Source organism: Cyanistes caeruleus, unplaced genomic scaffold (genome assembly GCF_971803275.1).
Source record: "Cyanistes caeruleus unplaced genomic scaffold, bCyaCae1.hap1.1 HAP1_SCAFFOLD_78, whole genome shotgun sequence".
NCBI lineage: Eukaryota > Metazoa > Chordata > Aves > Passeriformes > Paridae > Cyanistes > Cyanistes caeruleus.
In genome coordinates, this window is record NW_028255889.1 from 683,589 (window position 1) to 711,188 (window position 27,600).

Genomic DNA, 27,600 nt, shown 5'->3' on the forward strand with positions numbered 1-27,600 from the left:
TGGGGCACCATCCTGAGCTGGAAGCGGGGGAGATGTTGGGAGTGGAATTTGGGGAGCGTAATAAATGGAAATGATTTGTGCTAACTAAATTGTAACTATTTGGAAAGTTATTCTTAGAAGCAATCAAGGGAATTGGTGATACAAGGCAGATGTACCCCTTTGCAGATGTTACGTGTTGAAATTAAGGTACAGGATGTAGTTTTGAGGTAAGTGGTGTCCCAAGAAGAAATCAACCTTGAGATGGATAAAGTTGGAACAACTTTAGGCATAGGCCTGAAGATTATGAAGTGTAAGACTAATTAGTGGAACACAATGCTTATTTACATAACACTTAGTACCCATGCAAAACCTGTAAGGTTATCCAGAGGACAATGAGGATGAGCGTAAGCCTTCATCCAAAATACCATCGAAAGGAGACTGAAGACCCCCTAGCAACAAGTGAGGCTTGCACCATGAAGAATAGTGATGTAAAATTAAAGAATCAAAAATAGGAAGAGACTTAGGGGAACATTAATGAATATGTATAAGCATACAGTATATAAGTTTAGTTTGAATTGCTTTGTTTTGGTACGTGAGGCAGGGTGAGAAGCCCTGCCCATATCCCAGTCAGTTTTGCTCATGCTTTAATCATACTCAATTACTAGCAAATTATATTCACATATATATATATATATGAAGATATTCACTAAATTGTACTCTTTTACTGAATTGTTTTCCTTTTATACCAAATTTCTATTCAATCCACTAAATAGTATTATTTTATTATATTGCATCCTTGTATTCAATTCACTAAGTTGTATAATTTTTTCCCTTGTTATTTAATTGCTGTTAACTCAATAGATCTTGTTGTCTGATTTTAATTTCATTTACAACAGCACCAAGAAGCAAAGGGGCTTACTGAGAGCAAGCAAACTTAATCCTCTGCCAGGACACAAATTTAGAGGCCAAAAAATTAAAAAACCCCACAGCATCAGCCCAGCTTCCCAGTGAGAAGGGTTGGAACTCTCTGCCCTCAACACTTCCCCAGCAGGTCTACAAAGGTAACTGGGATCTAAGCTGTGCCCTCTGAACCAACAGAGCCAGCCTCCCTTCAAGCTGAAAAGCCACGGCCCCAGTTATAGCCCTGGGTGCCTCCTGTGCCCCAGAGAATGGCCCGGCTCACCCGGCCCAGCCTGGCCCGAGCAGCCCGGACTGGCCTCAAGGGATGGGCTCCACCTGCCCGCTGTGCCCACAGGCCGGGCCCAAGGGCTCACAAGAGGCTTCCTCCCAGCTCTGCAAAACCTCGGCCAAGACTGTCCCCTTTGCTGTGCTGAGAAGAGTAAAAAACCCTCTCAGTTTAACCCCACTGCACTCCTCCTGGGGAATCCCTGCACACCTTAGGAGAGAGCCCAAATTTGCCCTGTGTGCCTCATGAGGTGCAGGCCCAGGTGATGCCACTGAAGGAAATGTGCCCTCACAGCCCAGGGATGCTCAGCACGGGTTCCCCCAGCGCCTCGGGGCCCCACCGCTGGTCACGGCAGCCCCTGCCTGGCTCCTGCCTGCCCACACCATGGTCAGCCCTGCCTGCTCCTGGACATGGAGCTCAGCCAAGGCTGGTGCCATGTGGGCTTTGCTGGTGGTACCAGCCAGACACTGGGGTGACAGCTCCATCTCTTTATTTGAACAAAAAACATGGGCCAACCCCTGCTCTGGTGTCGCTGCCTGCTCGGCCCTTCACACCCCGGCTAGCTTGTGCCAAGCGTCGGCGGCAGGAGTGGGGAACCAGGTGAGCACTATGTGGCTCGACCTGGAACCTCTAGAGCTCCTTTGGGCTTGGGCTCTATAGTATGCAGGGAGACACGAGGTGAAGTAAAGGGAGAGAGAGTGCTCGGAGTCCTCCAATTTCCCAGGAACAAGTTTATTCCAGCAGGTGCAGGGAGAAGGCGATGAGGGACGGGGCTGGGATCTCGAGGAGAAAGTCCGAGCCGAGCCCCTGGGCACCTCTGTGCGCCAGGTTTTAAAGCCCGTGGGCGGCTCATACAACAACCAATAATATTGCAGCAGGGGAGGTGTTGTGGGAAGGGGTTACAATACACAAATCCAATGGTAGGGACTTGGGGGAGGTAGGATAGCTATACAACCAATAGGGCATCGAGTAAGGGATGATGAGCAGGGAAGGAACCAGAACAAAAGGTGTGGTGTACATAGATTGATAGGGCTTGGGGGTAGGACCAAAGTGATGGATGGGGAACAATCTGGAAAGAGGGGAGAGGTTTACAATGACAGGCAACTGGGAACAAACTATATCGGGATAGTGGGGAGTAACTGGGGCAAACCAACTCTAAACTCAATGAAGGTGAACAAACATACTTAATGAAGGTAAACTAACAGGCAGCAACACTCTGGTGGACAGGGGCTGCCCAATTTCAGTCCTGGCCAGGGAACAGGGCCAGGGGGCTCAGGGGCAGAGGGTCTCGCTTGGGAGGTGTGGGTCTTGGGATGCCCTCAAGACGGGGTTGCAGCTGCAGCACAGCAGATAGGGAGAGATGTGGAGAGCGAGGATAACAGGTCAGCTTCTCAGACACTGGAATCTTTGGCTGCTCTTCTGAAGCTGCAGAGGTGCTCCTGTGGAGAGAGGAGGTGGCTGAGGCCCCCAGCTACTGCTGGCACTCAGGGACCCTCCTGAACAGCAGGGCCCAGAGCGGCCAAGGCTCCCCAGCACCGCTGGAGCTGCTGGCACAGCTTGGCCCAGCTGGACAGCTGCCCCTCAAGGCCCCAGCGAGCAGGGGATGGCTCTGGGCAGGGTCCCTGGCCGGGAGCGGGCCCCAGAGCACCTCTGCCTTTCAAGGGCAATCTCGTCCCTGCTCTTTCTCCTGCCCACCTTGCTTTGCCTCTGCCCACTGCTCCTGGGGCTGCTCTTGGCCAGGCAGCCTCAGTGGGAGCCAGCACTGGCTGCAGCCCCAGCGGGCTCCCCAGGACAAGGCCCAGCAATTAAGAGGCCAATGAAAGGCCTGGGCAGCAGCAGAACTCTCAGCAGAGTTATTTGGGCAACCAAGGCCTACCCACAAGTGCACAGCAGCCTCACTGGGAATGTTTCCTGACTATGAGCAGCCTTTCAAGAAGCTGTTTGAGGCTGAGATCGCAAAACACTCACCGTTTTCCCTTCCAGCAATACCAGATTCCGGCACAGCACATCATCAGGAAAACTGCTCCACCAGCCACAATGGCCATTAACTTAATCAAACCATCTGTTCCCTGGTAGAAAACTCTTCTCATGCTCTCCCAGATCTTCTGAGCATGTGCTGTGGTGCCAGCTGCATCTGTGGGAGCAATGGGCAGCGTGAGCCTTTGCTGTGCTCCACTGCTGAGCTGGCAGCACGCTGGATACAGCCAGGACGTTCTCTGTTTCCCCCAGAGCTGGGGCCTGCAGGCACCTTGCCACCCCTTGGCACAAGACTGCTCAACCCCCTGAGCTCGAATGGCACAATTTCTCTGTGCTGTGCTGGTCTTCTCCAGGCAATACTTGTCAAAGACATGGATAAGGATCAGGAAAATGCCCACGGTTTTGGAAATGCTCCAGGGCCACCCCTCTTCCAAACAGACCCTAAACCTGAACTAGCCTGAGACTGGAAATTTTCAGGGGATCTCAAGGTGTGCGTGCCCCATGGTGCAGTTTGGGTTCCCTGTCACCTGATGCCAAATGCTTTCCTGCAGAGGCTGGGGAGAAGCTGCAGCCAGGCCAGGCTGGGAAACAGCCCTGTAGGCCATGAAAGCAGCAGTGGGGCAGCAAGGCTGCCATGGATCCCTTCCTGCTGTACCGGGCAGGGCGTGTCCAGATGTGCAGAGAAAGCCCCTGGCTGCTGAGTGTCAGGAGGAGGCTGAGGGACATGGACCCACCATGGCGTCCCTCCAGATCATTCAGGACTATGTCCAGGTATTTGAGTTCCCCCATTGCTACATTAGTATCTCCTATAGGTTTGTCCTTCTTTCTCAGGGGACCATTATATAAAGTATTTGCATTTCTCAGGAATGGATCCCACAGAACCTGTGGTCAGCCTGTGGGATCAGCAGGGAGGCACCACACACCCCAGCGATGGGAGCTGGGCTTGCTGGCAGAATTTAGCTCAGGAGCTGGGAAAGTCCTCCCTGCAGACACACCTATAACTCAACAGCCACAGAAGCTTCAGTCATGTCTGCTGATCTGCACAGGCAGCACTGAGCCACAGGAGCAGTGAGAGGATCACGCAGGGTGAGGGCACAACCATGCACGGCTCTGTCCTGGCACCTGCAGAGATGCCACCGTGGCCGACCCTTGGGCTCTGAGCTGGCGGCTCTCCCAGGGGGAAAGGCCTTGACCTACCCTCAGAATCTTCCTCATCATCAGGCTCAGTAACTGATATGGATTGGGAATCCGGATCATCTTCATCATCAGGTTCATCTGCAAAGAAAGTCAGGACAGAACAACTCCCGTGACACTGCTGAAGATTCTTCTTCAGGCTGGAGTGGCAGTGAGTACACCCAGGTGACTGCTGCCCTCCAAGGCACTTCCTCATCTCTGCTTTCAACTCAGTAGCAAGGGCAGGGGGACCACGTGCCTGCAGTGGGCCCACAGTGGGATGGAAGGAGCCCCTTGCACGGCAGTCAGGGGAGAAAGGACTCCCTGGAGCTGCCAGCAGCTCTGAACTGAGCCTCAAGCAGGGCCAGGGCTTGGCAGCTGGAGCAGGAGCATCTCAGGTTCCCTGGGGCCAGAAAGGAGCCACACAAGGCAGAGCCCCAGGGCACAGCCCTGAGCCCAGCCCTTCCCTCTCTGCTCTTCTCCGTGGCTGTACAGAGCACACGGAAGGAGACACTGGCATTACACACAGGAAGAGGATTGACAGCTAAATGCTCCTTCCTCCCACTGACAGCAATGCTGTGGGATCACTCAGGGCTCCAGAAGGGAGCAGGGCAAGGTTTCCAGAATCCGTCAACCTTCAGACTCTTGAGGGAAATGGCACATGAGTGAGCTTTTGCCACCTTGACACGGATTGTTCTGTGCGGAAAGGGACATTGAGAACTTGCCTCCAGCATCTGGCAAGGTCTTCAAACCGCCATTTACCAGCACTTCCAGATGCTCCATGTCACGATCCCAGTCTAGAAGGGAGAACAGATCAGAACCATTCCATGGTGTGCTGGGATCCCTTTCTGCCTTAGGGAACTGGGCACTGCAAGGAGGTCACGTAAGGCCGTGGGAGCCAGATGTCAATGGACATGGCCAAAGCTGCAGAGAGGCCTGAGGAAAGCTCTGGACTGGCTCTGGACATTCTCAACACCTTTTCCATGCTCTGTGCAAAATCCCTGAAAGGCAGGCACTGCCAAGGAGCAGAGATTTACATCTCAAGCCTCAGCAGGGCTCAGGCCCAGAGGCACAGCAATTACCTCCTGGGACTGTGCCTGGCATGGCCTCCCTTCCTGCAGCAGAGGCTGCCCATGAGCCACTGCTTCCTCCGGGAAATGGCACCTTCAGCACAGCCTTTGGGTTCATCTCTGGAGGAAGGAAGAGCCACAGCTCGATCAGATAGAACCATTCCCCATTGAGGAGGTGGCATGTTCAAGTGGCAATATTTGTTAAAGTCATGGTTAAGGATCAGGAGAAAGGCCAGGTTATTTGGGCTGGCCAGGGCCCTCCCTCCTCCAAACAGCCCCTACACCTGATCTAGCCCAAGACCAGGAAATTGCAAGGGATCTCAGGGTGTGCATGGCCCATGCTGCAGTTTGGGCTCCCTGTCAGCTGATGCCAAATGCCTTCCTGCAGGGACTGGGGAGAAGCTGCAGCCAGGCCAGGCTGGGAAACAGCCCTGTAGGCCGTGAAAGCAGCAGTGGGACAGCGAGGCTGACATGGATGCCTTCCTGCTGTGCCAGCCATAGCATGTCCAGATGTGCAGAGAAAGCCCCCGGCTGCTGAGTCACAGGAGAAGGCTGAGGGACATGGACTCACTATGGCGTCTCTCCAGTTCACTCAACATCTTATCCATGTGTTTGGATGTCTCCAGCGACTTACTATCCTCTGTAGGTTTGTTCCTCCCTCTCGGAGAACCTTAACAGAAAGTATTTCCATTTCAGATGTATGGATCCCATAGAACCAGGGCTCAGCCTGTGGGATCAGCAGGGACACACCACTCACCCCTGTGATGGGAGCTGGGCTTGCGTGCAGCAACCAGAAAAGGAGCTTGAAATGTCCTTGATGCAGACACACCTGTAACTCAACAGCCACAGAAGCTTCTGTCACCTGGTTTGTGACAGGTTGTCAATGATTATTTCTTGTTGGGACAGTGAGAACATACCTGCATGGGGCTCCAGAGGCTTAAAATCTTCATGCAGCCAAGCTGCTGGAGGAGCCTTCCTACCACCCTCATCTGGAAGGGAGCACAGATCAGAACCATTCCATGGTGTGCTGGGACCCCCTTCTGCATTAGGAAACTGGGCACTGCAAGGGGGTCGGGGGATGGCCAAGGGAGCCAGATGTCAGTGGACATGGCCAAAGCTGCAGAGGGGCCTGGGGAGCTCTGGGCTGGCTCTGGACACTCTCCACCTTCTTTGCAGGCCCTGTGCAATATCCCTGGTGGGGCAGCGGCACCAGCCCAGGGCCCAGGGGCTCTCCCTGCCACAGAGGAAACCATTAAGCCCTGGGCCAAACTGCAGCATTCAGTGCCACAGACATCCCTACCTCCGTCCTGCCCTCTCTCCTGCCCTCCGTCCTTCAGCTGGGACAGCTCCCCCAGCCCAAGGGGACAGAGCCAGGCCCTCTCAGGGCACACTGGAGCTTTACCCTCCCCTCAGCCCTTTCCCCACCATGGGCATTCCTTGCAGCCGCTGCCAGGTTTTGGGATGTGTCTCCCATGGAGGGACTTCAGCAGAACTGCTCAGTAGCCGAGTGCCCTGAGCCTGCTCAGGATAATTCCTCTGCACTGTGCTCACAAAGCCAAGCAACAGAGATGGCAGCTCAAGCCTCAGCAGGGCTCAGGCCCAGAGGCACAGCAATTACCTCCTGGGACTGTGCCTGGCATGGCCTCCCTTCCTGCAGCAGAGGCTGCCCATGAGCCACTGCTTCCTCCGGGAAACGCTGCCTTCAGCACAGCCTTAGGGTTCATCTCTGGAGAAAAGAAGAGCCACAGCTGGATCAGGTGGGGCTGTTCCCCAACAGGAAGGTGGCATCTTCAAAAGGCAATACTTGTCCAAGTCATGAATAAGGTTCAGGAAGCCATCAAAACTTCGGAGCCAGGCCAGGGCCTTCCCTCCTCCAAAGAGCTGCCATTCCACATCTACCCCAAGACTGGGAAATTGCAAGGGATCTCTGGCTCTGCATGGCCTGTGCTGCAGTTTGGGCTCCCTGTCAGCTGATGCCAAATGCCTTCCTGCAGAGGCTGGGGAGAAGCTGTAGCCAGGCCAGGCTGGGAAACAGCCCTGCAGGCCAAGAAAGCAGCAGCGGGGCAGCAAGGCTGCCATGGATCCCTTCCCACTGTGCCAGGCACGGCATGTCCAGATGTGCAGAGAAAGCCCCCGGCTGCTGAGTCTCAGGAGAAGGCTGAAGGACATGGACCCACCATAGCGTCTATCCAGTTCACTCAGCATCTTGTCTTCTGTGGGTTTATTCCTCCCTCTCAGAGAACCTTAACAAAAAGTATTTCCATTTCAGATGAATGGATCCCACAGAACCAGGGCTCAAGCCTGTGGGATCTGCAAGGACACACCACTCACCCCCGTGATGGGAGCTGGGCTTGCGTGCAGCAACCAGAAAAGGAGCTTGAAATGTCCTTGATGCAGACACACCTGTAACTCAACAGCCACAGAAGCTTCTGTCACCTGGTTCGTGACAGGTTGTCAATGATTATTTCTTGTTGGGACAGTGAGAACATACCTGCATGGGGCTCCAGAGGCAGAAAATCTTCATGAAGCCAAGCTGCTGGAGAAGCCTTCCTACCACCCTCATCTAGAAGGGAGCACAGATCAGAACCATTCCATGGTGTGCTGGGACCCCCTTCTGCCTTAGGGAACTGGGCACTGCAAGGGGGTTGGGAAAGGCCGTGGGAGCCAGATGTCAGTGGACATGGCCAAAGTTGCAGAGGGGCCTGGAGAGCTCTGGGCTGGCTCTGAACACTCTCCACCCTCTTTGCAGGCCCCATGCAACATCCCTGGTGGGGCAGCGGGACCAGCCCAGGGCCCCTGGGGACTCTCTCCCATCCATAGAGGAAACCCTCCCTGAAGCCCTGGGGAAAACCATCCCCAACGCTTCCCAGGGAGAAGGAAGTGCTGTCTCAGGAAAGGGAAGCCAGGCCCTGGGCTCACCTGCTCGCCTTGCTCGCCACGGAGCAGCCTGGGCAGCCCTGTCAGGCAGGGCCACTGCCAGGAGGAGCAGGAGGAAGAGGTGCAGAGCAAAGGCCATGGTGCCTTGTCCACTGCCAGTCCTGCAGCTCTTGCTGCCACCACTGTCCTGACACTGCTGTCCCAATGTCAGCACCGCTGCTGCCGCCGCCGCTGCTGCCACAACAGTCGTGGTCAAGGACTGACTGCTCGGTCCTTGTGGTGCTGTGCAACCACGGGGCTCTGGGACCTCTGTGACCTCAGAGCCTGCTGTCACCTCAGCCTGCTGTCACCCCAGAGACTGCTGTGACCTCATGGCCTTGGCTGTACCCCCCGAGTGTACTCCCATCTGTACTCCAAACTGTACGGGACTGATTGTAAATATTTGACTTCATCAAAGGGTCATTGCTAAACAAAACCTTGGTTTTGCCTGCTGACATTGCTGGTCATGTTCTGTCCCAGGAGATGCTCTTGATGGTTGCCTCTTTTCCTGGGCATGGCACTGGAGGAGGTCCAGGCCCAGGTGATGCCACTGAAGGAAATGTGCCCTCAGCCCAGGGACACTCAACACAGACTCCCCCAGCCCCTCGGGGCCCTGCCGCTGGTCACAGCAGCCCCTGCCTGGCTCCTGCCTGCCCACACCGTGGTCAGCCCTGCCTGCTCCTGGACATGGAGCTCAGCCAGGGCTGGTGCTGTGTGGGCTTTGCTGGTGGTACCAGCCAGACACTGGGGTGACAGCTCCATCTCTTTATTGGAACAGAAGAGCTGTGTCAGGCCCTGCCCTGGCAGGAGGGACCCACCTTCAGTCCAGGCCACAGAGCAGGGCGGGTCCCTTCAGGGACACAGGGCCTTGCTTTGGGTGGTGGCAGCATCTGCACAGCAGCAAGCTGGTAATGCAGCTGTGACAGGGACATCACGTATGGGCATGGAGATGTGAAATGTGTGGTGCAGGTGTCCCTGAGGGAGGTGTTTGGCCATTCCTGTGAAGCTGCAGAGGGGAACCTGTTGAGAGAGGAGATGGCTGAGGCCCCAGCTGCAGCTGGCACACAGGGACCCTCTTGCACACTGGGAGATTCTCACTGTGCTCAAAGTTTCCCTCTGAAGACTAAGAGCTTAATGTGGATGGGCTTAGAAACTGGTCTGCAGGCCAAACAATTGAGGTAGCAAAAAAAGAAATTGAGAAAATACAAGTTTATCCATAGCAAGGAAGAAAGCAAGGCCGTTAGCATGGAAACCAATAAAAAGGGACATAAGGGGTATTTGCAGTTGTAATAAATGGAATTGGTTCGTGCTAACTAAATTGTAACTGTTATTAAAGTTATTATCAGAAACAATCAAAAATCAGTGTTACAAAGCAGATGTACCCCTTTGCAGATGTTACATGTCAAAATTGAGGTACAGGATGTAGTTTAGAAGATAAATGGTGTCTCAAGACCAAAATGGCCTTGAGATGGATCAAAATTAGAACAAATTTAGGCATTGGGCCTAAAGATTAGTAAACATAAGGCTAATTAGTAGACTAACATAACACAAGGCTTAGTAGGCACACGCAAACCTGTAAGGTTATCCAAAGGACAATGAGGAAGAAGAGAGGCCTTCACCAAAAGACCACCAAAAGAAGACTGAAGACCCCATTGCAACAAGTGAGGCATGTGCCGTGAAGAAAAGTGATGTTAAGTCAGAAAAATTTGCAATAGGAGGAAACTTACAGGAAACATGAATGAATATGTATAAGCATACAGTATATGAGTTTAGCTTGAAGTGCTTTGTTTTGAACGTGAGGCAGGGTGGGAAGCCTCCGTACCCTGGTGGGTTTTGCTTATGCTTTAATCATACTTAATTACTAGTAGATTATATATAAATTTTATTTTTTTATTAAACTCTATTATTTTACAAAACTGTATTCTTTTATACCACATTACTATTCAGATTAGTAAATTGTATTCATTTTTAATTAAACTTCCATTAAGCCAAGGGACCTAGTTGTCAAAACTCTAATTTCATTTATAACAATATTTTAACAAAGAAGGCTGGTACAACAACATTGGTATTTAACAAACGTGACACAATATGAGCTATATTAACAAAGAAGGCACCTTATGGTGACAACATTCTACTCTTCAGACTGTAAACATCTTTCTGTACTGATCAGGAGGTCAGGATTTGCTCTTTACAATCCTAATGCTGAATGTCTCCTTAGGCAGTCTGGTCACAGAGAAGAATGAATCCCTTGCAGGCTGCCCCTGTTTGGACAACCTGCTCCTCACCCCAAGCCTCAGCATGTCTGACATGGCCCACCTGGGACTGACATCCCAAAACATTGATAACATTTCTCTTTATAATTTTTCTTTATCATTAAAATCTAATTAATTAATAAAAATAAATTTTTATTTTTATTATAATATTGTTCTATATTTTTAGAACCTAATTTTTATATTTATATAAAATAATTGATATATTTTTAGCAACTAATAACTTTATCATTCCTTGGTTCAAAGTAATACAATTCCCTTCATCAATTTATTGATCACTATTTCTCCCTCTTTATGCTAATTACACGTATTTTTGGTCCTTTGATCATATTTTTTAATAATTTTCTCAGACAGGGTAAAAGGGACCACTTTGGGGTCCATGGAAACTTTTCTGGGGAACATTTGGGGCAGTTTTGGGTCTGGAGAGGGAATTTAGAGAGAACTTGGTGGTCTGGAGGACACTTGGGGGAGCCAGGTGGGCACTTAGGGATTCTGTGGGACAATTCATGGTCTGGGGGAGCACTTGAGCGTCCAGGGGGGCGCTTGGAGGTCAGGGAGGAGAATCTGGGGGCCCTTCGGGGTCCGGGCGGGCACTTGGGGGGCTGTAACGGGGCTCCATGGGGCGCGGGGGATGATGGGAGTTGTAGGTGCCGGTATAATACGGTTTAACGGGGCCGCGGAGCATCACGGGAGTTATAGGCGCATCTCCAGTGGATTCCGGTGGGGCGTGGGGCATGACGGGAGATGGAGTTATGGCTGGAATAGCACTCTATGGGCGCCGCGGAGCATGATGGGAGATGTAGTCCCGAAAGTGGCTCGGTAGGCGCTTTTGGTGGTGCAGGGAAACACTTGGAGAGAAATTTTCCGTCCGAGTTGTGATTGCAGGTCCTCGGGGTGAATGTATACGGCTCGTGAGCACTTGGGGGGAACCTGGGGAGCTGTAACTGGGCTCTTTGGGGCCTGGGGCACGGCAGGAGGTTTGGGCGCGGAACTGTGTTCTGGGATGATGGGAGATGAATTCCCAGCCGTGTCTGGAAGGGGCATCTGTGGGGTCGGGAGCATTCAGGGATCCAGAGATGCTTTCGGGGGTCCTGAACGAGCGCTGAGGGGGCACTCAGGGATCCTGGAGGTTTTGGGGGAGACTTATGGGACATATGGGGGGCGATGCCGGGGTTCTGGGGAGCGCAGGGCATGTTCCCAGTTCCTGACAACCTGATCTCAATTGCCCCCTGCAGTCTCCTACTCACTGCCAGGACGATCCCAGTATGATATCCCAGGATGATGTCAGTACACAGCCAGTGCAATCTCAGCCACTGCCAGGATGATCCCAGTACAAACCAGTCCCTCCCAGTGCTGCCACTCCTGGGATCCCCCAGCCCTCTCTGTGTTCCCCCCTCCCGCATCTCCCCGGAGGAGCACCAAGGGCTGGCAGTCCCCAGCCAGGGTCCCCAGCCAGCCCCAGGTTGGATCTGCAGCCCCCAGTTTTCCCAGTTTCCCTCTTCTTTTCCTCAGGCCGGGTTCCCCCCGTCCCCAGTGTGTGGGAGCAGCGGAGAGCCCCGCGCTGCCCATCCCGACCTGTCCCGGCTCCATCCCCGCTCCTGCCATGGGCTGTGAGGGGTTCGGGAACGGGGCACCGAGGGTGTCACTGCTCCTGGGGGAGGAGGGGGAGGGATGAAAGAGGAGCAGGAGGAGGAAGAGGGACAAATGAGGATCAGGGAAAGGAGAAGGAACCACAAGGTTGAGCACTCCCTGAATTTATAGTCCCCCACCTGTGCGATCATCACCCACCATCCCACAGGTGACTGGGGAGCGGGAGCTTTGCCCAGATATCCTGGGGGGGTCCCTGGGTTGGGTTTATTTGGGGGGGGGATGTTTGGAGAATGTGGAACTCCAAAGCTGAGTGGAAAATCCTACTTGGGGGGACACTGGGGGGTCCCACCATCCTTAAGTGGGGAGATGGAAACAGGAGGAAATTTTCGGATTCCTGGCACTCTCAGCAGCCCGGGGAGGGCAGGGACCGAGCAGACAGGTGATCTCCAGTACAAGCGTGACTCCCAGCAGCTGGGACAGGGGGGAACCCTTGAACCCCAAACAGGAGAGACCAGAGATGGGGAACTCCTGGGAGGCATTTTCAGGCTGAATCTTGTTGTTTTCTGGAGGTTTTATGGACCCCAGATGTCCGGTGACTTCTAGAGATGAACATGGGCAGAGGGACCTGCAAACTCATTGTCCTCATCCCTTGTATTTCCCCAAACCAGGATTTCCCATTCCCAAACCTTGGCTGGATGGAGAGGAAGGCTGCAAGGAAGAGGAAGATGCCTCGGGACACCCAGGCAGGTGAGGAGGAAGTCAGTGCCCCTTTCCCTCTCTCTCCTGCTCCATCTCCCAGACCAGCATGGCCCCCAGCTGCAGGACAACCCTGTTGCCGAGGCCGTCCTGCCGGGGACGCACTGGGGGGATCTCCTTCCCCTTCCCTCTGGCACGGAGGCAAATCCCATCCTCTCCTTGTCCTTCCTCCCCCAGACAAGGAGCTGAGGATGGAGACCAGGGAGGACAAATCCTCACAGCAAAACCTCATGGAAGAGGCTGACTTGAGCGGCTCCACATTCCAGGAATCCAATGGGGAGGAAAAGCCCCAGAGATCCCACAGGAGGAGAAGCTCCAAACCTATCCCAGGGTGCTCTGAGGAGGAAAGATCCACCCTGTGCCAGGAAGGCAGCTGGAGATCCAGCCGGGGCTCTGAGCTGGTGGTCCATGAGCAGCTTCACAAAGGGCAGAAGCGCTACAAGTGCTTGGAGTGTGGGAAGAGCTTCAGCCAGAGCAACAGCCTGATCTGCCACCAGATGATCCACACTGGGGAATGGCCCTACAAGTGTGGGAAATGTGGGAAGGGCTTCAGCTTTAACTCCAAACTCATCATCCACCAGCGCAGCCACACTGGGGAGAGGCCCTACGAGTGTCCCGAGTGTGGGAAGAGTTTTCGGATCAGCTCCAGTCTCCTCGTGCACCAGAGGATTCACACAGAGGAGAGGCCCTTCCGCTGCCCTGACTGTGGGGAGGGCTTCAAGCACAGCTCCACCCTCACCATTCACCGGCGCATCCACACTGGGGAGAGACCCTTCAAGTGTGGGGAATGTGGGAAGAGCTTCAGCCGGAGGTCCCACCTGATCCGCCACCAGAGGACCCACTCCGGGGAATGTCCCTATGAATGTGAGGAATGTGGGAAGAGCTTCAGCCGGAGCTCCCAACTGACCATCCATCAGATGATCCACACTGGGGAGAGGCCCTACAAGTGTCCAGAATGTGGGAAGAGGTTTCAGACCAGCTTCCAGTTCCTCAGGCACCAGCAGATTCACACGGATGAGAGGCCATTCCGCTGCCCTGACTGTGGGGAGCGCTTCAAGCAAAACTCCCACCTCATCACCCACCGGCGCATCCACACTGGGGAGAGGCCTTATAAGTGTGACGAATGTGGGAAGGGGTTCAGCCAGAGCTCCAGCCTCAGTACCCACAAACGCATCCACACCGGGGAGAGGCCCTATGAGTGTCCCCAGTGTGGGAAGAACTTCTCAGACAGCTCTCAACTGACCAGACACAAACGGAGGCACCACTAAGGGAAGCCCTGCGAGTGCTCCAAGTGCAGGAAGAGCTTCGTGCGCTGCTCCAACTCCATCCCCCATCAGTGGACCCACGTTGGGCAGAGCCCTGATGGCCCATGTTCCCTGTAATCTGTGTTGGGAAGACACTGGGCTGGTGGTCATTTTGGTTTTGTTCTAATTATCTTTAGATTCATCTTCATCCCTTTGGAACAGACTAAATTGGGGTAAAAATCAACAAATTAATGGCATCTAATTAATCAATGGCACCTAAAACCTCACATTTTACTAGTGCTTCAAGAGAAACTGGGAATCAGGGAGCTACTTGAGAGTATTTAGGGGTTGTGGGGTATTTGGAGTTGTCTCCATTTCTTGGCACTCAAAGGGGTGAGGGGCTTCAATCTGTCACCTCAAGACCTCTCAGTGCCTCTGAATGCTAATCAGTCCCACCCCAAAATTATTCAATTCCACCCCCACCTCCAGCTATGATGCCCTTAGTTTTAGCTTTCATATTTTTCATATTCTGCACTGCCTAGGTTTGTAGTTTTGAACTTCATATTAATTGTTAGTGTCCGAAAAAATTAATCCACAAACACCAGAGGTTTATATGCAAAAAGGAAATAGAGGAGTGCTTTCAATTTTTTCAAATAAAGGGAGAGGCCATGGGGCATTCCCCTGGGATCTCTCTAATTTTTGGAGGGCGCAGCCTCCCTTTTACCCCAATTCCAGGCCGTACATCCCTTCTCCTTTTCCCCATAGGCTGAGGGATTTGAGAGGTTGTCGTGGTTTTAAACCAGTAACTAAAAAACTACTTATTTTTTGTTGTGAGATATGGATTAAAACAAGAGCAAAACAGGCTTAAGACTTAAAAGGAATAAAGACAGTTTATTAACAAACTACAAGAATGAGAATACCAGAATAAACTTTCAGAAAACCCCCTTATATTCTACATCTTAACTATTTCTCTGTACACGTGACAACATAGAGAAAAATAACTTTAGGATTCTGGTGGTTAAAAACAGTCTTAATTCTTGCTACAGTCTTTCATCAGTCTTTGTAGAGAAACAGAAGTCTCTTTCTGTTAGCTTACGGAGTTTCTCACGAGAAAACTATTTTTCATCATAGTTTTCTATTTCTCTAATGCCAGCTGCCCGGAAATCTGTCATTAGATCTTCTCCTCCCATTTCACATCTCCAAGGTGTGTATGGGTCACAGAGTTTAGGAATCTTATTTTTAAGGATAAGTTATTCAAAGGCAGAAGTCTTCTTCATTTGTCTCTGTGAGCCTTCCTGGAAAACAGTTTTCTCTTTGCCCCCAAAGCTTCAAAATCTTCACTTAACTCAATTCCAGCAACTCACAGTATCACAAGCACTCTCTCTGTCTCTCTTCTGCTCAAAAGTTACACTTTGAATATCTCATTCCTCCTAATACTCTTATCATGAATTAAAGGAGTCTTTTTATACTATTATTGTCCATCTCTATAGCTTTAACAGAAAGATATTTCAGCTGTAAAGCATCTCCTTATTCTCTCTTTCTTATTTAAACTTAACTCTTTTCTTCACTGTTTTTGGTGGTTTTATGATGTCTCCTCTATGTTGATTGTCTCTCTCTCTGTCTTTCTGAGAAAAGGAGTAATCTGTATGTTTATCCAGGTAGTAAAAGAATTAAAAGCTTTAGGAAAACTGCAAGAGTTCATGGTGTTAAGTTTCAGTCTAGCAGCAAAAACTGAAAACCAAGCTCGGCTGGCCAGCGCTGCTTCTCTTCTCCCTCCCCCCCCTCCACCCCGCGGCCTTGTAGGCCTGGAGAGGGTGGGGGGAAGGCCAAGACAGAGCCTGCTACCTTGTCAGAAGCCGGAAACCAAAGAGGGCAAGAGAATTCTGTCTGTACTTCTTAAGGGGGTGTTTACAAGTTGAATTCACTTTTTAATGGTCAGATCTGCTGTCAATTCTTGAAAATGACCGATAATTGGTCAGGAGGGAAAAACTCCCATCAGGCACCAGCAGCTTCAACTTCCTCTCCCTCCAAGCTGTCTTAAAGGTAAAGCTACTCCATGACATTCCACCCCTTCAACTTGTAAACACCTACTCAAAAATTATCAATTATATTCAATATACAACTTAAAAAACTAATAAATTGACAGAAAAGAAGAAACAAATATTTACTACTTTCCACCCCTAGATTTTACTATCACTGCTATATAAACTTAAGACAATCATGCTTTGCTCTTACTTAATCCTTTATCTCACAGTAACACTATTAATATACTAGTTTAGATTTGCTAATTTTCGTTTTCCCGGCCAACGCACCAATTAAATGTCGTGGTTTTAAACCAGTAACTAAAAAACTACTTATTTTTTGTTGTGAGATATGGATTAAAACAAGAGCAAAACAGGCTTAAGACTTAAAAGGAATAAAGACAGTTTATTAACAAACTACAAGAATGAGAATACCAGAATAAACTTTAAGAAAACCCCCTTATCTTCTACATCTTAACTATTTCTCTGTACACATGACAACATAGAGACAAATAACTTTAGGATTCTGGTGGTTAAAAACAGTCTTAATTCTTGCTACAGTCTTTCATCAGTCTTTGTAGAGAAACAGAAGTCTCTTTCTGTTAGCTTACGGAGTTTCTCACGAGAAAACTATTTTTCATCATAGTTTTCTATTTCTCTAATGCCAGCTGCCCGGAAATCTGTCATTAGATCTTCTCCTCCCATTTCACATCTCCAAGGTGTGTATGGGTCACAGAGTTTAAGAATCTTATTTTTAAGGATAAGTTATTCAAAGGCAAAAGTCTTCTTCATTTGTCTCTGTGAGCCTTCCTGGAAAACAGTTTTCTCTTTGCCCCCAAAGCTTCAAAATCTTCACTTAACTCAATTCCAGCAACTCACAGTATCACAAGCACTCTCTCTGTCTCTCTTCTGCTCAAAAGTTACACTTTGAATATCTCATTCCTCCTAATACTCTTATCATGAATTAAAGGAGTCTTTTTATACTATTATTGTCCATCTCTATAGCTTTAACAGAAAGATATTTCAGCTGTAAAGCATCTCCTTATTCTCTCTTTCTTATTTAAACTTAACTCTTTTCTTCACTGTTTTTGGTGGTTTTATGATGTCTCCTCTATGTTGATTGTCTCTCTCTCTGTCTTTCTGAGAAAAGGAGTAATCTGTATGTTTATCCAGGTAGTAAAAGAATTAAAAGCTTTAGGAAAACTGCAAGAGTTCATGGTGTTAAGTTTCAGTCTAGCAGCAAAAACTGAAAACCAAGCTCGGCTGGCCAGCGCTGCTTCTCTTCTCCCTCCCCCCCCTCCACCCCGCGGCCTTGTAGGCCTGGAGAGGGGGGGGAGGAGGCCAAGACAGAGCCTGCTACCTTGTCAGAAGCCGGAAACCAAAGAGAGCAAGAGAATTCTATCTGTACTTCTTAAGGGGGTGTTTACAAGTTGAATTCACTTTTTAATGGTCAGATCTGCTGTCAATTCTTGAAAATGACCGATAATTGGTCAGGAGAGAAAAACTCCCATCAGCCACCAGCAGCTTCAACTTCCTCTCCCTCCAAGCTGTCTTAAAGGTAAAGCTACTCCATGACAGAGGTACAGACTTCCTGGTACACATGATACCTGAGATACCATCCCCCCTCTCCCCAGTGCATAATCTTCTTAGTTCTTAGCCCTTGTGGAATTTTATGGTGTTTCCCCAGTGTCTCTTTCATCTTTCAGTTGAATCCATCCCTTTGTTTTTGTTATCTCTCAGTGATAGTTTCATTTTATCGGCAGACTCACGGCTTGTTTGTAAAGACAAGTGTCACTCTGATAGTATAAGGTTTTAAAATCTTAGAAAATTTGGGGACTTAGAAAGAAAGTGAGGTTTGGTGAGCCCGGGAAGAGTAGGTCCTGGGAAGTGTTAGGCCTTGTACTTGCTAAAGATCATGTCAAACTGCACCTGTGTAATTGGTATATGATGAATGATACAATTGTTAGATGTGATTAGATATAATTATTGTTTAAAGAACATGAGGAACAATGTTAGGGGGTTGAGGGGGATCAGGAGAAATCCATGCTTGGGTAAAAACAATGCATACAATATAACAATGTAAGTTTAATAATTAATATGAAAGTTATATAATGATAGAGTATAAAAGCATGTTCAACTCAAAACGAAGTCAGGTTAGATTTGGGTATGTGTACCCCTGACACCCAGAGCTCTTAATAAAGCACCTTCATTTAATCATTCTGTGATTATGTGTGTTCCTGAACACTAACATTTTGGCGACCCCAGATGGGACCTTGTGAGTGCTGCTGAGCAAACTCACGACCCGATCACGCTCCAGCCAGCACCGAGGAATTCTTGGGGACCCCATCAGCTGCGACCGTCTCTGCTGCTCACAATTTCCCCAGGAGAGAAAGGTAAGGTGCTTTACTGTGAGGGTCAGGAAACCAGCTGATTCAGAGATCCTGGCTCTCCCTTGGAGGCAAGGCACTTTCTCTCAGAGAGAGAAAAGTGTTACTCCCAGAAATCTTTGAGTTAGTTGCGTAGGCGCCGTCTGTCAGACGACTGCAATAGCGTTGCAGATCCAGCATTTGTGGTTTATTATAGTTACAATATGGAGAAACTTAAAGGGATTTTGGACAGCAATGCTCCCATACCGGATACTTCTCCTTTGGGTGCTTATTAGCACATTGGAAACAAGGTAACATTGGGGAAGAATTACATAAGATTAAGATAATTTCGGCCAGATCATCCCACAGAAAAAGACCCCAGCAACCCCGTCTCTTCTGTTGGTAGCTATAACCCCCTCTTCTCTCTCTTTACTTTGTTTTCTTTATCTCTCCCTCTCTTCCTCTCCTCTCTCGCATAACCCTTGTTGGCACTAAAATAAAGGTACATTATTGTTGTTGTGATTTAAACTGAAATCCCTTGTGTCCGTCTTGCACTCTGAGATCAAACGAACCTCTCACGAGTCCCACTCGCGTTAGCGAATCGTGGCATTTAAACTGGAGTCACGGACAGGATTTCTGACAGACAGAAGGGGCTGCAGGTTTGTTGTGCAGTCTGTATTAGGGGAAGGACATTTTGCTCCAGTTGCACCCAGCCCGACACTCCCAAAGAGTGAGCGGTGTCTAGAAAGCAAGGGGGGCAACTTGAATTTCCCGCAAACTGCACACGCCGAGGTGAAAAGCACCCCACACTCACTTGAGGGCTCTGTCTGCAGAATTTCACAAAAGATCTCTTAGTGCAAAAGGGCGGGACTGTTTTTGTTGTTGTGTGTATGAATTTTGACAGCTTGGTGTAGCAAAGAGACAACCAGAATTTTAAACTGAAGGAGTGCCTCCCAAGCAGATTTTTCCTTTTTACCCATACAGGGAAGCAAAAATCTGTGTGTGTGTGTGTGTATAATTTAAGTTGATACCTCCCTGTAGTGGTTTTTCCCTCTGTAAAAATGACCGAAAATGTCTGCAGAAGTTAAAGCTGCATTTTATGCATGTTATGCTTTGTTAGCAAAACACAGTGCCAGACCTCCAGGAGGGAAAAGTTGGTGCTTAATAATTGGTTTAATTTGGAAAATGTGATTGATAGACTATGTTTTATTTACAACATGAAAAAGAATTTAAACTGGGCAAAAATAAAACTATACTCTGCTCAGTTTTGGGAGCTTGTCTTACAGCAGCTATAGAAACTCGCTTTAAGTGAAGAAGTTAGGAAAGAACTATAATAGACTCCCTCCAAAACCTAGTTAAAATTTTGCAAAAACAATTGGATGAAGAAAGGAGTAAGATCAATCTGTTGTGAGTAGCCCTCCATGATAAAAATTCAAAAAATGCTGACTTGCTAAAGGAAACGAGAGGGAAACCTCTCTCATTAATCAAATTTACCCTCAAAAGGAGCTAACTTGGATAAAATTGTGGGGAACACCGGTGTCTTAGTTTGAAACCTCTAATTAAAACAGAATTTAATATAATTATATCAATACTGAAAAGGATCTTGATCCGCATATAACCACTGAAAATAAAGAAAAATAAAAAAAAAAAAAAAAAAAAAAAAAGGGAGTACGGGAGTCTGCCTCACGAGTCAGAGACAGAATATGTATTCTGAGTGTCTCTTACTGGAGGTGATTAAATTCGATTGAGAGAACAGGAAGCCAGTGGGTACTGGGGACATGGAGTCTTCGTAACAACAGGAGACAGACGTAACCCATGGTCCCTAAATCAGCATGCAGCTTATCAGGCAGAGGGGCTAAACCCCTTGGAAAGGGGGGACCCTATAGCTATAGTTGGTACCCCCAACCAACTACTGGAAAACATTCACAAAGCTGCCTGCTTGCAAATGATACACAAGAAAATTAATTGCTGGTTCTAAATCACCAGTGTTGTTACCTGTGAAAACTGAAATTATGACCTCTTTAATTCAAGGCCTTCCAGAATCACTTAAACCTACAGCAATTTTTCTCATAAAAAACCCCCAAAACCATAGCAGCTATAACCCCTGTGGATAGACTAGATAGATTTCTTGGGAACCCGACTGATTGACCTGGTTCAGCTGATCCTGGGTTTACTCCCTTCACCACCCCCTCTCAGCAGACAGGTTCACAACTGCGTTCTCCTGCTAGGAACCATAAAATTTGGACATGGAGCAAAGTTGCAAAAGAGTTACCTAATTACAGTAGAAATTATGGACCTGTAAAAATCCCAGAAGAAAAATCAGAGAAAGCAAAGGGTGTTAGATACATTGGTTCTCTTAATGAAAACCCAGAAAAGAGAAAACAAATCTCTAACCACCAGTACTGGTGGTCACTAAGGATAAAGAAGAGGGTCCCCAGAAACATAATGGATGACTTATCACTTAAAAGTTGAGTAAAGTAGTTTCTAATTAACACTGTCCCAGGTTCATTGTATCGAATGCCCCACTGTATAACCCAGCACACCTCCACAGGCTCTGGGCTGTGAGCCAAAGCAGTCTCCTTCTCAGCTTCTGGGAGTGGAGCCCAAACAGCCTCAGAATCAGGGAAACTGGTAACTCTGCCTCTCATGGGTGAGCAGAGAGGTGGAGGTTGGTTGTATTTAAAATGCTCACTAGGAATAACAAAACTGGAGACATACTGATTTTAGCAATGGTGGGTCCCAAACGTGCGCCTATTACTTCCAGTTAACGCTAGAGCCCAAATTTCTGTGTTAACCAATACAGACTAGTACAGGATTTGAGAGCAATAAATGCAATAACTAAAGATATTTACCCAGTGGTAGCTAATCCTTGCACATTGTTAACATCCATAAAAGAGAAATATAAATGGTTTACTGTAATTGATTTAAAAGATGCCTTTTTCTGCATAGCCCTTGATAAATATATATGATAAAAATATATGAGATAAATATATGAGACAAATATATGAGATAACACACTTAATGTATCTCAATTTTTCTGCATACCCTTGACAAAGAAAGTAGGAAACTGTTTGCCTTTGAGTGGGAAAATCCAGAAAATGGAAGGAAAACTCAGCTCACCTGGACACACCTCCCACAAGGATACAAGAACAGTCCAACCCTATTTGGAAGCCAGCTGGCTAAGGAGCTGGAGATTTGGACTGAGAATGAGCAAGTACTGAGAGAACAATACCTGCTGTTCCAATATGTTGATGATACACTGACAATTACAGAAGAGAAAACAACCTGCATAAAGGTAACAATTGAAATTTTAAATCAGCTGGGAATGGGAGGATATAAGGTGTCTAAAGAGAAGGCACAAATTGCCCGGCAAACTGTGATTTACCTGAGATGTGTAATCTCACAAGGGCAACGTAAGCTGGGTACTGATCATATTCAAGCTATTTGTGCTATTCCAGAACCCCAGAACCTGCATGAGCTGCGAGTTTTCCTTGGGATGACAGGGTGGTGCCACCTGTGGATCATGGACTACGGACTAATTGCAAAAGCCCTGTATGAAGCCCAGAAGACGCAGCCGTTTACCTGGGGCAAACCACAGAAGGAGACCTTCCTCAAACTGAAGGAGGCATTGACAACAGCTCTGGCATTAGGATTGCCTGATTTACCCAAAGATATTCACCTGTTTGTGCATGAAAGACTACACCTAGCACTGGGAGTGCTGACCCAACCTTTGGGAGGCTGGAAAAGGCCGGTAGGCTGCTTTTCCAAACAACTTGACAATGAGAGTGCCTGATGGCCTTCGTGCCTGTGGGCAGTCGCAGCCACTGTGATGCTGATACAAGAAGCCAGGAAACCCACAATGGGTAGAGACATAGATGTCTATGTGCCACACATGGTGACCACTGTTGTAGAACAAAAGGGGGGCCATGGGCTATATCCAAGCAGGATGATGAAATTCCAGGTAATCCTGACTGAGCAGGATGATGTCACACTAAAGACAACTAACCTCTTGAATCCAGCTTTGTTCCCACGTACCACAACTGAAGAAGGCCCATTAGAGCACGACTGTGTAGAAGAACTAGAGTACACCTATTCGGCAAGAGAAGACCTGAAAGACATCCCACTAGAGCAAGCAGAGTGAGAGCTATTCACAGATGGAAGCAGCTTGGTGGAGAACGGGACCAGATACGCTGGATATGCGGTAACAACAGTCAGTACAATAGTGGAGGCAAAAGCATTATCAGCAAATCCATCTGCCCAGAGGGCAGAACTGGTTGCCTTAAGCAGAGCACTAGAATTGAGTAAAGGGAAAAGGGTAAACATATGGACTGACTCAAAGTATGCTTTTGGAGTAGTACATGTACATGGAGCACTGTAGAAAGAAAGAAGACTACTGGCTTCTCAAGGTACACACGTTAAACATCAAGATGCAGTCCTGCAATTGATAAAAGCAATACAAAAACCTGAACAAGTATCAATTATACAGTGTAAAGCACACCAATCAAGAAACTCCAAAATTTGTGAGGAAAATCGAAAAGCAGACTGGACAGCTCGACAGATTGCTTGAGAAGTGCAAACAACAATGGCATGGATACCTTTAAAAGTTAATGTATCTCAATGTAATTTGCCTCCAAAACCAAAATATTCAGTAGAAGATGAGAAATTGGGACATTTGCTAAATGCACAAAATAATTCAGAAGAGTGGTATGTAACTGCACAAAGACAAATAGTGTTAACCCCCTTGATAATGAGAGAAGTTCTACAAATTAAATATAACAAATGCCATTGGGGTGCAGAAACGTTGGTAAAATTGCTAAAACAAAAATTAATCTTGGTATGGATGCTAACAATGGCAAAATCAACTCAGTGGCTAGACACAGGCAGAGCTAGGAAGGATTAAGATAGGAATAGAATCAAGATGACACTTGGCAAGAACCCTTTAGTAGAGTGAAATTTGGGTGGGCCCTAGAGTCTTTGCTCGGTCCTATAGCAAGCTATCAGAATAAAGAAATGTTGTACAAACTTACAGGTCAGGTAGATAAATTAGCAAGAGTGACCTGAGAAAGATTTAAAGAACTAAACGTACAATTACAATTTACTACTCCTGAAAGAGCATGGAGTGTGTGGGTTTTTTAAAGGGATGGATTGATCATTGCTGCATCCACATCCCAAATGTAACTGCAGATGTAGAATATGACATCAATCAGTTGCAACAAATAGAGCATGGAGCACAGGAAGAACAAAAGGATTTGACTACAAGTTGGTTAGGCAGAATCTTCAAAGGGTTAGGGTGGAATGTGAGGTCATGGAGTAAATCTATCATTGAGAGTGCCATAATCTTACTAATTGTATTCTTAGCAATTTGGTTAGTTTGCAGCATCTTCAAGGTAGAAATACAGAAGAAAATGTCCTGGAACCAGAAAATAATAAAGGCACTGATGTGAGATCCACCATCTTCTGGTTCTCCAGTTCCTGACAGCATCCAGGACAGCTCACCTGGATGAGGTTTACATCAATCAAGGATTCAAAGAACATCAAGTATAAACTCAGAAACAAGGAACTGTATCAAGTGAAAACATTTGCACTTATAGTGAAGTGAAAATGCTTTCATTTAGATATGTAATATCAAATATATAATACAAATATGTAATGATAGTAAAAGGTCTCAAAATCTTAGAAAATCCAGGGACTTAGAAAGTTAGGTTTGCCAAGCCTGGGAAAAGTTGGCCCTGGGAAATGTTAGGCCTTGTACTTGCTAAAAATCAGGTCAAAACTGCACCTGTGTAATCAGTAGATGATCATGATACAATTGTTAGATGTGATTAGCTATAATTATTGTTTAAAGAACATGAGGAACAATATTAGGGGACTGGGGGGGATCAGGAGAAATCCATGCTTGGGTAAAAACAATGCATACGATAGAACAATGTAAGGTTAATAATTAATATATAAGTTATATAATAACAGAGTATAAAACATGTTCAACTCAAAACCAAGATGGGTCAGATTTGGGTATGTGAACCCCTGACACCCAGATCTCTTAATAAAGCCCCTGCATATAATCATTTGTGATTATGTGTGTTCCTGAACGCTAACAATTTCATCAGATTTTACTGGAATTTTGTGGGATTTTTCTGGAATTTTGTGGGATTTTCCTTGAGTTTTGTGGGATTTTTCTTGAATTTTGTGGGGTTTTGAGAAGATTTAGGGACTTGTGGGATTTTTCTGGAATTTTGTGGGATTTTTCTTGGATTTTTCTGGCTATTGAAGAGATTTTGTGGGATGTTTCTGGAATTTTGTGGGATTCTCATGGAATTTTGTGGGATATTGAAGAGACTTGAAAACTTTTGAGGGATTTTTTTTAGATTTTGTGGAAATTTGTGGAGATATTGTGGAATATTTCTGGAATTTGGTAGCATTTTGAGAAGATTTAGGGAATTTTGTGGGATTTTTTTTTCAATTTTGTGGGATTTTTGTGGAAGTATGTGAGACTTTGAACAAATGAAAATAATTTTGTGGGATGTTTCTTGAATTTTGTGGGATTTTTGTGAATGTTCTAGAATTGCCTAAAATTTTGTAGGATTTTTTAAAATTATTTTTGTGGAATTTTTCGGAAATTTTGTGGGACTTTTCTGGAATTTTGAAGGATTGTTCTGGAATTTTATGGGATATTCAGGCAATTTTGTGGGATTTTTCTGGAATTTTGTGGGATGTTTCTGGAATTTGGTAGGGTTTTGAGGAGATTTAGGGAATTTTTTGTGATTTTTCTGCAATTTACCAGGATATTGATGAGATTTTGTGGGATTTCTCTGGAATTACGTGGGATTTTTCAGGAATTTGGAAGTATTTTGAGGAGATTTAGGGAATTTTGTGGGAATTTTTTGAATATTAGTGGGATATTGAGATTTTTGGGATGTTTCTGGAATTTTATGGGATTTTTCTTGAATTTTGTGAGGTTTTCCAAGGATTTCGTGAAATTTTTCTGGAATATTGTCAAAATTGGCGGAGATATTGTGGGATTTTTCTGGAATTTTTTTTTATTTTCCAGGAGTTTTGTTGGAAGTGGAGGAGATTTTGTGGGATGTTTCTGGAATTTGGTGGGATTTTTCTGAAATTTTGTGGGATTTTCCTTGAATGATGTGGGATTTTTTTCTAGATTTTCTTGGAACTTGTGCAGATTTTGTGGGATGTTTTGTTATTTGGTGGGGTTTTGAGAAGATGTAGGGAATTTTGCGGGATTTTTCAGGAATTTGTGGGATTTTTCTTAAATTTTGTGGGATGTTTCTGGAATTTTGTAGGATTTTGAGGAGACTTGAAGAATTTTGAGGGATTTTTCTTAGAATTTGTGGAAATTAGTAAAGATCTTGTGGGATTTTTCTGTAATCTTGTGAAATTTTTCAGGATTTTTTCAGAAATTTGTGGAGATTTAGTGAAATGTTTCTGGAATTTGGTAGGGTTTTCAGAAGATTTATGGAATTTTGTGGAATTTTTATTGAATTTGGTAGGATTTTTCTGGAATTGTGTGGGATTTTGAGGAAATGTTTTGGAATTTTGTGGGATGTTTGTGGATTTTTGTGGGATGTTTGTGGAATCTTCTCAGCTTTTTCTGGAATTTTGTAGGAAATTGGAGAAAATTTTGTGGGATGTTTCTGGAATTTGGTAGCGTTTTCAGAAGATTTAGGGAATTATGTTGGATTTTTCAGGAATTTAGTGGGATATTTCTGGAATTTTGTGGGATTTTTCTTGAATTTTGTGTGACATTTCTTGAATTTTGTGGAATTTTTTTGGCATGTTGTGCAATGTTTTGGCATTCTGTGGGATTTTGGGGAGACTTGAAGAATTTTGAGAGATTTTTCTTAGATTTTCTGGAAATTGGAGGAGATTTTGTGGGATGTTTCTGGAATTTTGTGGGGTTTTGAGAAGATTTAGGGAATTTCGTGTGATGTTTCTAAAATTTTTTGGGATTTTTCTTGAATTTTGTGGGATACTGAGCAGATTTTGTGTGATGTTTCTGGAATTTGCTGGGGTTTTTGTGGCATTTTGTGTCATTTTGAGGAGACTTGAAGAATTTTGAGATATTTTTCTGAGATTTTGTGGAAATTTGTAAAGAATTTTGTGGGATGTTTCTGGAATTTCATAGCGTTTCGAAAAGATTTATGGTATTTTGTGGGATTTTTCTTCAATCTTGTGGTATTTTTCTGCAATTTTGTGGAAACTGGAGGAGTTTTTGTGGGATGTTTTTGGAATTTGGTAGGGTTTTGAGAAGATTTAAGGAATTTTGTGGCAATTTTGTGGAGTTTTGTTGGCCTTTTGTCCTACTTTAAGGCCAATTTAGGAGGAAAACTCCAAGTGGGGGTTTCCCCAGGGAAATGACCTCTCCCCCCCCAACTGTTCCGGGAAAGGAAAAAAAATTTCCTTGGAGAGAAGTGGAAAAAGCTGTTTATTTAACAGAAATTGAATAATATTAAATAAGAAAACCTCTTGCTGTTGAATGGGATGGCAAATCTAGGAAGAAAAGTCCTTTTCATGTGCTGTAGCTCGGCTCGCTCAGGTTCTTATCAGTCCTTTCGGCGCTGGAAAGTGCCGAGGCCCAGGCCCCGGTGGGCCACAGGCGTGAGCTCCCGGGGTTTGGCTGCGTGTTCGGTCCAGAGCAGGCTTGCACAGATGCAGGTAAAAAGGGAAAAAACAAAGGTCCAGGGAACTCCTCTGCCTCAGCTAGCTAAAACTAACTAAAAGCCAGAGAGAAGCTGTGTCCTGCAGTGTGTCCGTGCTGCAGACACCACAGTCCAGGAGCGGGATGTGGGGGAGTGATGTTTTCTTTCAACACAAATTGCGCACTTCTTCTTCTGCCCCCTTCGCTCTCAGAGCCAGGCTTAAAGGTGCACAACTTAATATATAACATAAACCAGACGATTGGGGATACCAGGATCATAAAGTCACCCCAGGACAGCTCTATATATGACCTTTTTATTATTATTTTTTTTTCCTACCAACTGGCCTCATTTTCAGACACCTTAAGTCTTTTTTTAGCAAGAAAATTAAGCAGCTTTAC

The 27,600-nt window shown here is 46.8% G+C and overlaps 2 protein-coding genes across 5 annotated transcripts in view; one reads left to right on the plus strand and one right to left on the minus strand.

Annotated features, from left to right (window-relative positions):
* Positions 1-14,273, plus strand: part of LOC147646795 (uncharacterized) — a 213,066-nt gene extending 198,793 nt beyond the window's left edge. Inside the window, exon 3 of the mRNA XM_086872855.1 lies at positions 13,300-14,273. Coding sequence (XP_086728981.1) covers positions 13,300-14,185 — 886 coding nt within the window. The 3' untranslated portion in view covers positions 14,186-14,273. The remainder of the gene's footprint in view (positions 1-13,299) is intronic.
* Positions 1,882-8,631, minus strand: LOC147646798 (uncharacterized). Of its 4 annotated transcripts, none has more exons than XM_086872864.1 (13): positions 8,305-8,631; positions 7,877-8,019; positions 7,717-7,788; positions 7,563-7,628; positions 7,004-7,111; positions 6,303-6,374; positions 6,143-6,214; positions 5,957-6,055; positions 5,398-5,505; positions 5,041-5,112; positions 4,340-4,417; positions 3,134-3,299; positions 1,882-2,604 (listed from the first exon to the last, which is right to left on the minus strand). In XM_086872864.1, the coding sequence occupies exons 4-13, from the start codon at positions 7,588-7,590 to the stop codon at positions 2,406-2,408; spliced, it is 1,002 nt and encodes a 333-aa protein (XP_086728990.1). In that variant the 5' UTR covers positions 7,591-7,628; positions 7,717-7,788; positions 7,877-8,019; positions 8,305-8,631; the 3' UTR covers positions 1,882-2,405. The 4 variants fall into 4 exon arrangements, with proteins under 4 accessions (XP_086728990.1, XP_086728987.1, XP_086728988.1 ...); XM_086872861.1 differs by having other exon boundaries at positions 7,877-7,948; positions 8,305-8,569; XM_086872862.1 differs by lacking the exon at positions 6,143-6,214 and having other exon boundaries at positions 7,877-7,948; positions 8,305-8,542.
* Positions 14,274-27,600: the final 13,327 nt, after the last annotated feature.